Raw genomic sequence first — 11,025 nt, forward strand, 5'->3', positions numbered from 1 at the left:
CAGAGCTGATTGTAACATCTATTACCCCTTGATTACAGGATCGATTCCATTGATCTGACAGATGGGCAGAGGATCCCTTCCTTCCTACTGTCTCATGTACATTCTTCTAATAGTTGGGAGCCTAGCTATAAAGGGTAATCTGCCTACCTAGAGAAAGACCTTTCTTTGGTCAAGAGTATTTCCTCCCCATGTTATTTATCTTTTTATCAGTACTCTTTAAATGTGTATTGAATGAATGAATATTATGGGTAACAAAAATGGCTAAAGCTTGTATGTATGAGTAGAGTTTCATGGAGTTTTCAGCCTATGGTGAGAGCTTAAATTAGATCCCTAGTTTTCTGAACAATAATTAATAAAGATAGTCAACAAATAATAATAATAAAGATACTGCACTATATTTACAATTATCTATAACTGTAAAGGTTATAGAGAATATAATATATAGATGTATTCACTTCATATATGGTGCCTAATCATTTTTATTTTATAAATCCATTCAGTAGAACTTGAAATATTGTTTAATTTTAATCTCTGCCCATTATTTCTGTAACTTAAAATAAGAAAACTTCCTCTTTAGTACCTAGCAAAGTAGTTTTAGAGTTACTAGAACAAAATACTAGTAGTTTTTCTTTTTTTTTATCCTCACCCGAGGACATTTTTCCATTTTTTGCACAGATAGAGTGGGAGGAAAAGAGAGGAAGAGACAGAGAGAGAGAAACATCGACGTGAAAGGGACACATCGAGTGGCTGCCACCTGCACGACCAACCAGGGCCAGGGACAAACTGCAACCGAAGTACGTGCCCTTAGCGGGAACCGAACCCGGGTCTCTCCGGACCGCAGGCCGATGCTCTAACCGCTGAGCCAAACCGGCCAGGGCTAGTAGTTTTTCTTTTACTAGTATTCTCCACTCATAATTTTTTAGGTGAAAAGATAATTGTATCATTTCTAATTCTGATATCCAATTTAATTTTAAAAGCTAAGCAATGTAAATTTGGTTTAATTCTTATCTGGTTTATATCTGTATTATTTAGAGGATATTTCTGCTTGAATAATTTCTGAAGAGGCTTATGCATTTCTCCTGGAAAATGTATGTGCGTTCCTAATTCCTTACTAATAGAAAAGCAAAGGATATTTTTACTGTCAGCTTTCATCAAGCTAGACCCCTCTGAAGACCTCACTAAATTCTGTTTCCATGGAAATTTTGCTAATGGCTATGTGCAACATTATCCAGGTACTCGTAGACAGGATTATAAATTAAAAATGAAAAGGAATGGGTGAACAAATACATCTCCTTTTTAAAAAATTGGCAGGATGTTAGTCTTTGCACTTTCATTTTTACTTTGCAGTGTTTTCAAACAGGGGGCAGAAAGTTTAAGTTTGGTAGTAATGCATGAGACCAGCTTAGACAATATAAGTAATTAATTTCCTAAATGGGTTCTTAGTTGTAATCTTATATGTATAAGACAGAAGAGAGTAAATCTTTTAGTCTATGTATGTGTAGTTAACAATATTAGTAATTTTAATGGGTTTTACTGGAAAATGGAAGATTAAAGGCATATTTTAAAAAGATTAAAGGCAGTTTTATTGTCTGTATACAAACACACTAAATTATTTTGATTCATGTAATAAATACCCACCATACGTTACCACATACCACATAGAAAACATGTTAATTTGGTGATACTTATCATTTATAGAACACTTACCTACCCTAAATATTGCCGTTGCATAGGGTTCAGACCCAGGCCACCCTCGCTTCTCATACTGCATTCTTTTCCAAGACAAGTTCATCCACTCTTACAATTGTAAACATCAATATATTAGTGACTCCCAAATGTATGTCTCTTACCTAAATCTCTTTTCTGGCCTTCCAGAATTACTTCATATATTTTCAGGGAACTCTCACAGACATCAAGCTAATTATGTCTGAAACTGCACTTTTGATCTCCCCTTCAAATGTTCTCTTCTAGAGTTTCCTATCTCAGTTATAGCCATCCAATTTCTCCAACCTGAGAGTCATTCTTGACTTTTTCTATTCCTTCACCTCCCTGCCCCAGCTCAAATCTGTCACTAAGTGCCAACTCTTCTACCTCTAAACCGTATCTCAAGTTTTTCACTTTTCTCTGTCACTGTTGCCATTGCATTAGATCTTTTGCCTGGACTAATGCAGTAGCCTGCTACCTAGTTTTTCCATCTCCAGTTTGGCCAACTCTAATCTATTTACAAATAAAAGCCAAAGTGAGTTGTTAGTATGTAAATGTATTTATATCATTCTTATACGTGAAACTTTCCACTGTTCTTAAAGACTTTTCTAACTGTCCCAGAAAAGGTGATGCTGTCTATATTAGTTTGCCAGGGCTGCACAGACTAGGTAGCTTACATAACAGAAACTTATTTCATTACAGTTTTGGAGGCTAGAAGTTTGAGATCTGGGTGTTGGACAGGATTGATTTCTCCTAAGGCCTCTCTTCTTGGCTAGTAGATGGCCATTTTCCTTCAGTGTCTTCATATAGTCCTCTATGTGCCTGTATCCTAATCTCCTTTTCTTATAAGGATATCAGACATATTGAGTTAGGGCCCATCCTCATGACCTCACTTTACCTTAATTACCTCTTTAAAGACCCTGTCTCCAAATGTAGTTACATTCTGAGGTACTAGGGGTTAAGATTTCAACATATGGATTTTGAGGAGAGACAATCCATTATATAACAGGGCTTAAACTAATGGTTGATAGAAGAATAAGCATTTACAAAATGTACTACTTTGTATTGTTTCTATATTCCTTATGATCTTGTTTCCTGTGCCATCTTTTCATCAAAATGCCAACATATTGCCTTAAATAGATGTTGAAAAGGTACTATATACATTGGTGCACAAGTATTTGTTTGAGTCCATGTTTTTTATTCTTTTGGGTATATACTCAGGAGCGGAATTGCTGAGTCATATAGTAAGTCTGTGTTTTAACCTTTTCACAAACTGCTAGTGTTTTCCAAGCTACTGTACCATTTTATATTCCCACTAGCAATGTATGAGGATTCTAATTTTTCTATACCTTCAGCAACACTTTTTTTTTTATTATTCCCCCCATTTAAAAAAATTTTACCCTCCCTATTAGGTGTAAAGGGGTATTGAGTATCTTTTTCATGTATTTACTTGCCATTGTTATATGGTCTCTGGAGAAATGCCAGTTCTGGTCTTTTGCCTATTTTTTCATTGGTTTAATTAGGTTTTTAACTGGGTTTGTCTTTTTGTTGTTGAATTATAGGAGTTCTTAATATATTCTGGGTGTTATATTCTTATTAGGTAATGAGTTACAATATTTTATTCCATTTTGTGGGTTATTTATTTACTCCCTCACTTTTTTAAAATTTTAATTTAAATGTTGTCATCTCACTGAGACCTTCCTTCCCTGACCACCACCCCCAAACACACATCCCTTTACCTGCTTTATTTTTTTCTTAGTACTTACCAGTAATAAACATTTCTACATGCATGCGATTTATCATTGTTGTTGTTATTATTACATATCTTGTTTGTGGTCTGTCTTCATCAACTAGAATGTAGTGCCTATAATAGGCCTTGTAGGCATTTAATAAATAATTAGTGAATAAAAATGAATGAATGAATTTAACACATAACAGTGCTGTCCTTTTGTTTCTTTTTTATTGGAGAAATATAGCTCACATACACAACAGGAGCACAGTGATTCGTCATTAAAAAAACAAAAACCACAAACTTTTTACCACCCCCAATATCAAAAAATAAATTGTTGCCATTAACTCAGAAGCCTCTCTTATTTGTCTTCCCACTTACTACCTCCTCTCCCCAGTCAGGCAGAGGAGGTCATTATTCTGATACTTTTGGTAGTATCTTTATTGCTTTACTTTATAGTTTTACCACCTACATATTTTCTCTAAAACTTTTTTTTGTTTTTATTTTTATTTTTTTATTATTATTTTTTAATCCTCACCTGAAGACATTTTTCCATTGATTTTCAGATAGAGTGGGAGGGAGGGAGAGAGAGAAAAAAAACATCGATGTGAGAGAGACACACCGATTGGTTGCTGAGGTATGTGCTCTTGACCAGAATTGAACCTGAGGCCCTTTGGTCTGCAGGCCAGTGTTCTAACCACTGAGGCAAACCAGCCAGGGCTTCTTGTTGTTTTTAAATTTTATATAAATGAAATTAGTAGGCATGTGTTCTTCAGTTCCTGTCTCTAGTATTTAACATTATGTTTGTGAGAGTCATGAATGTTGTTGTATTTAGCTATAGTTTATTTTAAAGTCTGTATAACATTTCATTATATTACTATACTACAATTTATTTTTATAGCCTTCTGTTGAAAGAAATTTTGGTTACTTTCATTTTTTGGTTCTTTCAAATAATAGTACTGTCAATATTCTTGTACCAATCTCATGGTGTCCAAATGTATACAATTCTATTGAGGGCAGTATTATATTTAGGAATGAATTTCTGGGTCATAGGGTGTACATTTATTTAGCTTTAGTAAATATTGCCAAACAAGTTTCCAGAATGGTTATAACCAGTTTCCATCCCTTCCAGCAGTATAGTTTCTAATAAGGTTTTGTGTGTTTTTGGTTGTTTGGACCTCCTCCTCTGTGAAGTGTCTATTAAAGTCTCTTGTCTTAAAAAAAAAAAAAAAAGTCTCTTGTCTTTATTTATTTTCCTTTAATCAGAGCATATCTGTCAATCCAGGGCACTCTTGAGCAACTTGTATGTATTTCTCTCAGCTGGACAAGCTGCCAGGAAATCTACCAGGAGAAGGGCTATGTCCTCAATTGTTAATTCCTCCCCTTCCTGCATTCCACCACCAGCCAGGCCTCCAGATCATTCACATTGGCTGGAATGGAGGCTCTTTTAACCATTTATCTGACATCGTAAGAATCTTGTGATAGTTTCTTCCTTCTCCCCAGCCAAACACTACCACCCAGGTGGCTTTTTAAAAATTGAGATATAATTGTGCTGGCTGATTTGGCTCAGCAGTTAGAACATCAGCCTGTGGACCAAAGAGTTGCGGGTTCAATTCCGGCCAAGGGCATGTTCCTTGGTTGCACTTCAGTCCCCAGTCCTGGTCAGGTCATGCGGGAGGCAACCAGTCAATGTGTCTCTCTCACATCAGTGTTTCTCTCCATCTCTCTCTCTCTCTTCCTTCCTCCCACTCTCTGCAGCTAACCTTTTGACTCTTTTGATGATGTGTTTTGATAAATGGAAGTTCTGAAATCTAATGTATTCTGATTTTCCAATCATAGTTAATATATTTACTGACAGCTTATATGCTAACTAAAGATTATATAGTTAGTATATTTTTATGTCTCTTAAAGGAGTTTTTATATACCACAAGGTAATGGAATTATTCACCTATACTTTCTTTTGGCTTTTTTGTTTTACCTTACTCATTTAGAATCACAGGACACCTGAAAATAGCCACATGAGCAAAAACAGGGAGGACAGTGTATGGGATATTTGGGAGACAGTGAGTACACCAGTTTGTTGGAGCACAGATTTTTGGAGGGTCTTATGGGAAATAAAACTAGAAAGTTTGAGTAAGGAAGATTGTATAGAACCAAGAAGACTAAGAAAAATGTTACCCTGCTTTATTCTCACATGAGCAGGTATCATTAACAGTAGCCTCCAAAACATCTTATATACAAGTATTTTTATCTCAAGAGGGACCATGCAGTTGTGTGGATGACTCAGTACAAATCAACCACCCTCTTTACCCCCAAGGAAACAATCATAGCAACAAAGCAAAATAAAACAGAAAATTTATTTATTTACTGACTTTATTTTTATGTTTAAAAAATTCTTCATTTATGTAGAAGGATATGTATAACAGTATCTTGGCCTAGTTAGCTATTATTACATTATTAATTTTTTTTAACCAAATCTAGTAAATGTCTCCAAAAATTATGCTAAATAATAACAGTATCCACTAATAACTTCCCTTAAAAAATAAGCAACAAAAAGTCCTCCTAGAAATATTTTGTATTAATTATCTATTTATTATATTCCTTTGGAAGACAATATATACTCTCTGTTAGAATTATCAATTTCTTTCTTTAACATGTTTTAGTTTAAAATACAGCTTTTCTTATATGAACATATCCTTTGTACCTGATTACTGAAAGAATGGGGATGTAATGTTCTTGTAAACTTTTTTCTTAAAACACTTGATTATGTAAAAAGTGAAGTACCATACTATGTAAAGGTGTGTGTGTACATATATAAAGAGATATGACATATATACACATATATTAAAAAATATGTACTTAATTGGTTTCACCAAGTAAGATTAGAGTTGTTTAGTTTAAGTTTAAAATAGTTTTGGTATATGATCGACAAAATGACAATACATTTGATAACTTGCTACTGTACTTTTATGCCACTAAGATATTTCTTTTATTTAGTTTGACATAATAGGCTACATCTTATTATCAGACTATCTTTCTGACTCTTTGGGGCGAAAAAAACAGGACCAACTAGTCAAGTCTTTATTATCTATTGACAGATATAGACAGAGGCACATGGATAATTAAATCCATTGTCAAATTCAGCCTATAAAATGACTTCAGCCAGGATTTTCTACATCTTCCTCCAGAAAGCTTGTTGTTAGAGTTGCTACTGATAGCTGAGATACGGAGGGTTTGGATTTCAGTAAAGGAGTAATCCTTTTCTTCTCTTAACAAAGATACTAATGAACCATGAGTTGGTTTAATGCCCAGGAGTCTATAAAGTGTTGAAAGATATATGTAGAGTTAGACAATCCAAAGAAGCACCCCTTAAATACTAACAGTTGAACTCTCATTAAACATAATGCTTTTCTAATATCCTTGGGTCTGGATTGCCATTGGTTTGTGTCCTGACATTAAACTGAAAAGAAGTTGTTTGAAAATATGCTTTTTTAGTGGACAGACCCTTCCTTACATTTTCAGAGGAGTAAACAATAAAGTCAGAGAGTTGATTCTGGTTTGAGAAACAAATTTGTGACTTTCTAATTGTATTCTCAAGGAAAGCTAGGAGTATTTTTCTCCTTAAAGTGTCATGGTCCTAGGAAAGATTTTGATCGGGCCCAGTCCTAATATTTACCTGCCTGAAGCAAGAGCAAAATGGAGGCCAGGAACTATATGTCTAAATTTAGAATCATAAATAAAGCTATCAAACTTAAATAAAATTGATTTTACTCCTTTCTGGATAAGACACCTTAATAATGTCCTAGAAGGCCAGATTTAAATTTAAAATTTTGGACTCCTTGGGGTTTCATGTCAGAACATGAAACAATGTGGGGAGCTGGCCAGCTCCCCTTTCCTTTTTATCTGTATCCTAAGCTCCATTGTTACCTTCCTAAAGAACAAGTGCCCTTAACCACCTGTGGATAAGCATAGATTCTCAGATTCTAAAGAAAATCTCTTTACACATAGACATGAAACACTTAAAACCACTTCCATATTCTCTAAGTCGTTGTGAGTTGAATGGGAGGTGATAATGATAACTAGCTACCAGTGATTATGCCAGATGTAGATATAGCTTCTTTGCATATTTTATCTCAGATATCAGCATTTTTTCTTCTTCTTAGGGCTAAATATGTCAATAAAGCAAACCATTAAATTTATACACACACACAAATTATTTTAGCTATTATTATTTTAAGAAGTAAATTTTCAAAGTTACCTTTTTTTCCACAGTGTGTAACATTTTAGGAAACACAGCCTCAAAACAAAGCAAAGTAAAATTCAGAAAACAACCCAGCTTGGTTGCTACCTCCAGGGGTACAGCAAATCAGTTGTCGACATACTTGTTCAGTCTTCAGTACCTCCTAACTTTTGGCTTGGGGAATTGGCCTTACTTTTCCCTAGGTTACACCTAAGCCTGTCATCTTCCTGTAACTGCTGGGAGGAAACATAGCATTGCTGGATAATGCTGATTCACCCTTTGGAGGTTTGATGATATGTGCCAGTTAGCCAACTAATTTTTCTAAAACAATTAGAAAAATTCATAGTTTTAAATCATTTGTAACGGATGAGACTTTAAAGAAGATACACTTCTTCATTCATTTTAAAAGCTTAAGTACTTAGGTGGTTGTATGAGAAAAAAATGAAGTGTGGAATTTGATCCTATGTGCTTAGGCTTCATGAAAAGGGAGGTGCCATCCCTCTGTTGGCTCTCCCAGGCTAGCTGGAGATAAGTTGTTTTGGAAATGTTGGGTTTGTAAATAGAAATGGAACAATTTAAATAAGATAAAACAAAGAAAGAAAGTAAACACAGACACTGAGAACTAGAATTAATAGACAGTTGGAAATGACCACAACCAGTTAGCTACATGAATTGATGTCTCTTCTTCTTCAGTTCATGATGCTTATTTTATGTCATGTGAGCATGGCAGTGTTGTCCGAGCAGGTAGCATATTCTTGGCATTTTCTCATTAACTTATACTTCCCAAAGGCACTTGAATAAAATAGATATGTCTAAACAATCTCAGAAACTAGTTTGTTTCCTCAGTTTGCAAAATCAACCCAAAGCAGGTGGGAGTGGGTTGGGTTAATGTTACACTTGACTGCACCATCATGCAGACATACACAGTATTATTTAGCATCTGTAGCGTCCATGGAGGTTTCTCTATAGCATGTAAGGTAAAAAGGAGGAGCAAGTTTAAGTTCCCACTTTGAAGCTGTTGTGTTAATTGTTAGCTTTTGCTGAGTCTGTACATTGAAAGAGGTAGCAATCTCAGCATGTCAGGATCATAACCGTGATGCTTGGAGGCAGCAGCTGTGCTGTGAGGCCTTAATGGCTGAATGGCTTCAATCAGATATGCCACCTCCAGTCTTTATGTAATGGCATTTACTAGATTTCAAATGGACTGCTGAGAAAGATGAAATATAATCTCATGTATTATCTCTGGCTTGAAAAAAATAGATAATGAAATTGTTCTCTTGCTGGCATATATTTTATTAACCTTTATGGAGTCAACCTAAAGAACAGATGTCCCTATAGAGTTGAAACCATTTGCTAAAGTGAGTGTTATTAATTGTGTTTGTGGGTTCTTGAAGCAATGGTGTTAAGTAGAGCAGGTAAGTATTTCTTTTAAAACCACTCAGAGAATAATGTGGCATATTTGGGGGCTAACTGGAGAGAAAAAAATGCAATATAAATTGTATACAACTAAATTATTTTCTTTCTTACAGAGTCTGGAGAAAGTTCTGGTGGAATTCAGTCACAAGGAATTGTTTGAGTTCTATAACAAGGTTAGCATTTTAAAAATAATTTCTGATAAGTGTTTTTTTCATAATGGTTCCTTCATTTTATGAATTCTTATTTTTAAATTCTCTATTATGGAACTAAGTTCTTTAAACTTTATTTTGTAAACACCTTATGTTTCACAGTAGGAAGCATTGCTGAGATGAGAATCTGACAAACTAAATCAGGAAGAAAATGGAAATGGTTTTAATTAAAGCAATAGGATTATTGCTTTAAAACAATAGGTAATGAATTATGTGGCACCTAGCACACTGGCACTTTAGATATAAAGTGATGTTAAATATTTTAGTTTCTGTGTGCAAGGGAAAAGGAAGCTGCCAGTCCTTACAGATTTATTTTTGAGCATTATTTTATGATTCTTTCCAAATACTGATTTTGTAATCTAGGAATCCCCCCTGCCGCCACTACCACCTTTAACAATCTCATATAGTGAGCATTTAAAATGAAACAGCCGGGTGTATTTCAAACAGTAGTATTGAGAAATCCTCCTTTACAAATTTGAAAGTGTAGCAAGCACTAATTCTAATATTGTCACATAGAAAGAAACATTTTAAGTGGTGTATTTATTACTGTGAATGGAAAGAATATGCATAATAGCCAGTGCCACTTTCCCTTCTGTTTACAGTTTCTAAACAAGACTTCATATGAATTTCTCTTTCTTCACCAGCTTTCTCTTTTTTTGTCTTTGTGAATAGCTAGAGACCATACAAGCACAGCTGGATTCCCTTACATGATGTTCCTGAAGACCGGTTTCTCCAGCACCTCCTGCCACCTCATTATTTTGCTCTGAAGACAGACTGCCAGGCTGTATTTTCTGAAAGATTCAGTCATTTTCTTCTTGTAAATTCTATGGTTTATCATTTCTTAGACAAATAATGGCTAAGGGAAATTATTTTCTGAGGGCTGAGGTTCTAATATACATGCTCTAGTTCCCTGAGCCAACAGCAAGTAGTTGTCAAGACCACTTTTGCTTTCAAATAACAAAAGTGAATACCATATTGTTTTTACTGTCTTGTTTTGCTTTATTGCCTAACAAGTTTGTTTTTTACATACTTGATGACACCTATAGGTATCAAGGAGGGACCATGGATACCAGGTGTAACATGAACCTTAGAATGCAGAACTTCAGTAATTATATTAATAAAAGCAAGAAAGCAGCCACATGCAAACAAATACATTACAGTATGTTTCCTTGAATATAATGAGTATATGTTGCTTTGGAAATAATATAGGAAAGAAATAAAAAATAGAGCTAGTAGTCGTTACCCGGTGACTCCAGTGTGAGCTTCTCTGCTCACTTTTACTCTTCCTCTGAGTTGAATGATTTAATAACAGTCCAGGCTTTTGTATGCTTTTCTTTGTACTGCAGATTAATAATGATTCACTTCCTAATGTGGGCGACAGATTCAGATCATGAATAAAAAGAATTGTAATGAAGGCTGAATGGGTATCCTTAAAATTTCAAAACAAGTAACTTTTACATTCTCCTTCTGTAAATATGTTAACTAATTTCAGTCAATAAAATTTTTATCTTAGAATTCATTGAACTGAGTGCACCGTACTTTATGCTATGAATAAATAAAAATATGAGCATGGTTTCCTGTCAAAGATAATATCAATTGAATTTTTAATAAATGAAAATTTTTTCTATATTGTTTTCGGAGTGTCAGAGAGGGAAGGTGGGGAGAGAGAGGGGAAGAAAATAAGACAGAGAGACAGATTGATTCAAAATTACTTTTCTTCACATGAA

The 11,025-nt window shown here is 34.6% G+C and overlaps 1 protein-coding gene across 1 annotated transcript in view; it reads left to right on the forward strand.

Annotated features, from left to right (window-relative positions):
* Positions 1-10,785, forward strand: part of COMMD10 (COMM domain containing 10) — a 165,355-nt gene extending 154,570 nt beyond the window's left edge. The window contains exons 6-7 of the mRNA XM_036279660.1: positions 9,203-9,262; positions 9,971-10,785. Of these exons, the coding sequence (XP_036135553.1) occupies positions 9,203-9,262; positions 9,971-10,009 (99 nt within the window). The 3' untranslated portion in view covers positions 10,010-10,785. The remainder of the gene's footprint in view (positions 1-9,202; positions 9,263-9,970) is intronic.
* Positions 10,786-11,025: the final 240 nt, after the last annotated feature.

This window comes from Molossus molossus, unplaced genomic scaffold, assembly GCF_014108415.1.
Source record: "Molossus molossus isolate mMolMol1 unplaced genomic scaffold, mMolMol1.p scaffold_m16_p_3, whole genome shotgun sequence".
In the NCBI taxonomy this organism is placed as follows: domain Eukaryota; kingdom Metazoa; phylum Chordata; class Mammalia; order Chiroptera; family Molossidae; genus Molossus; species Molossus molossus.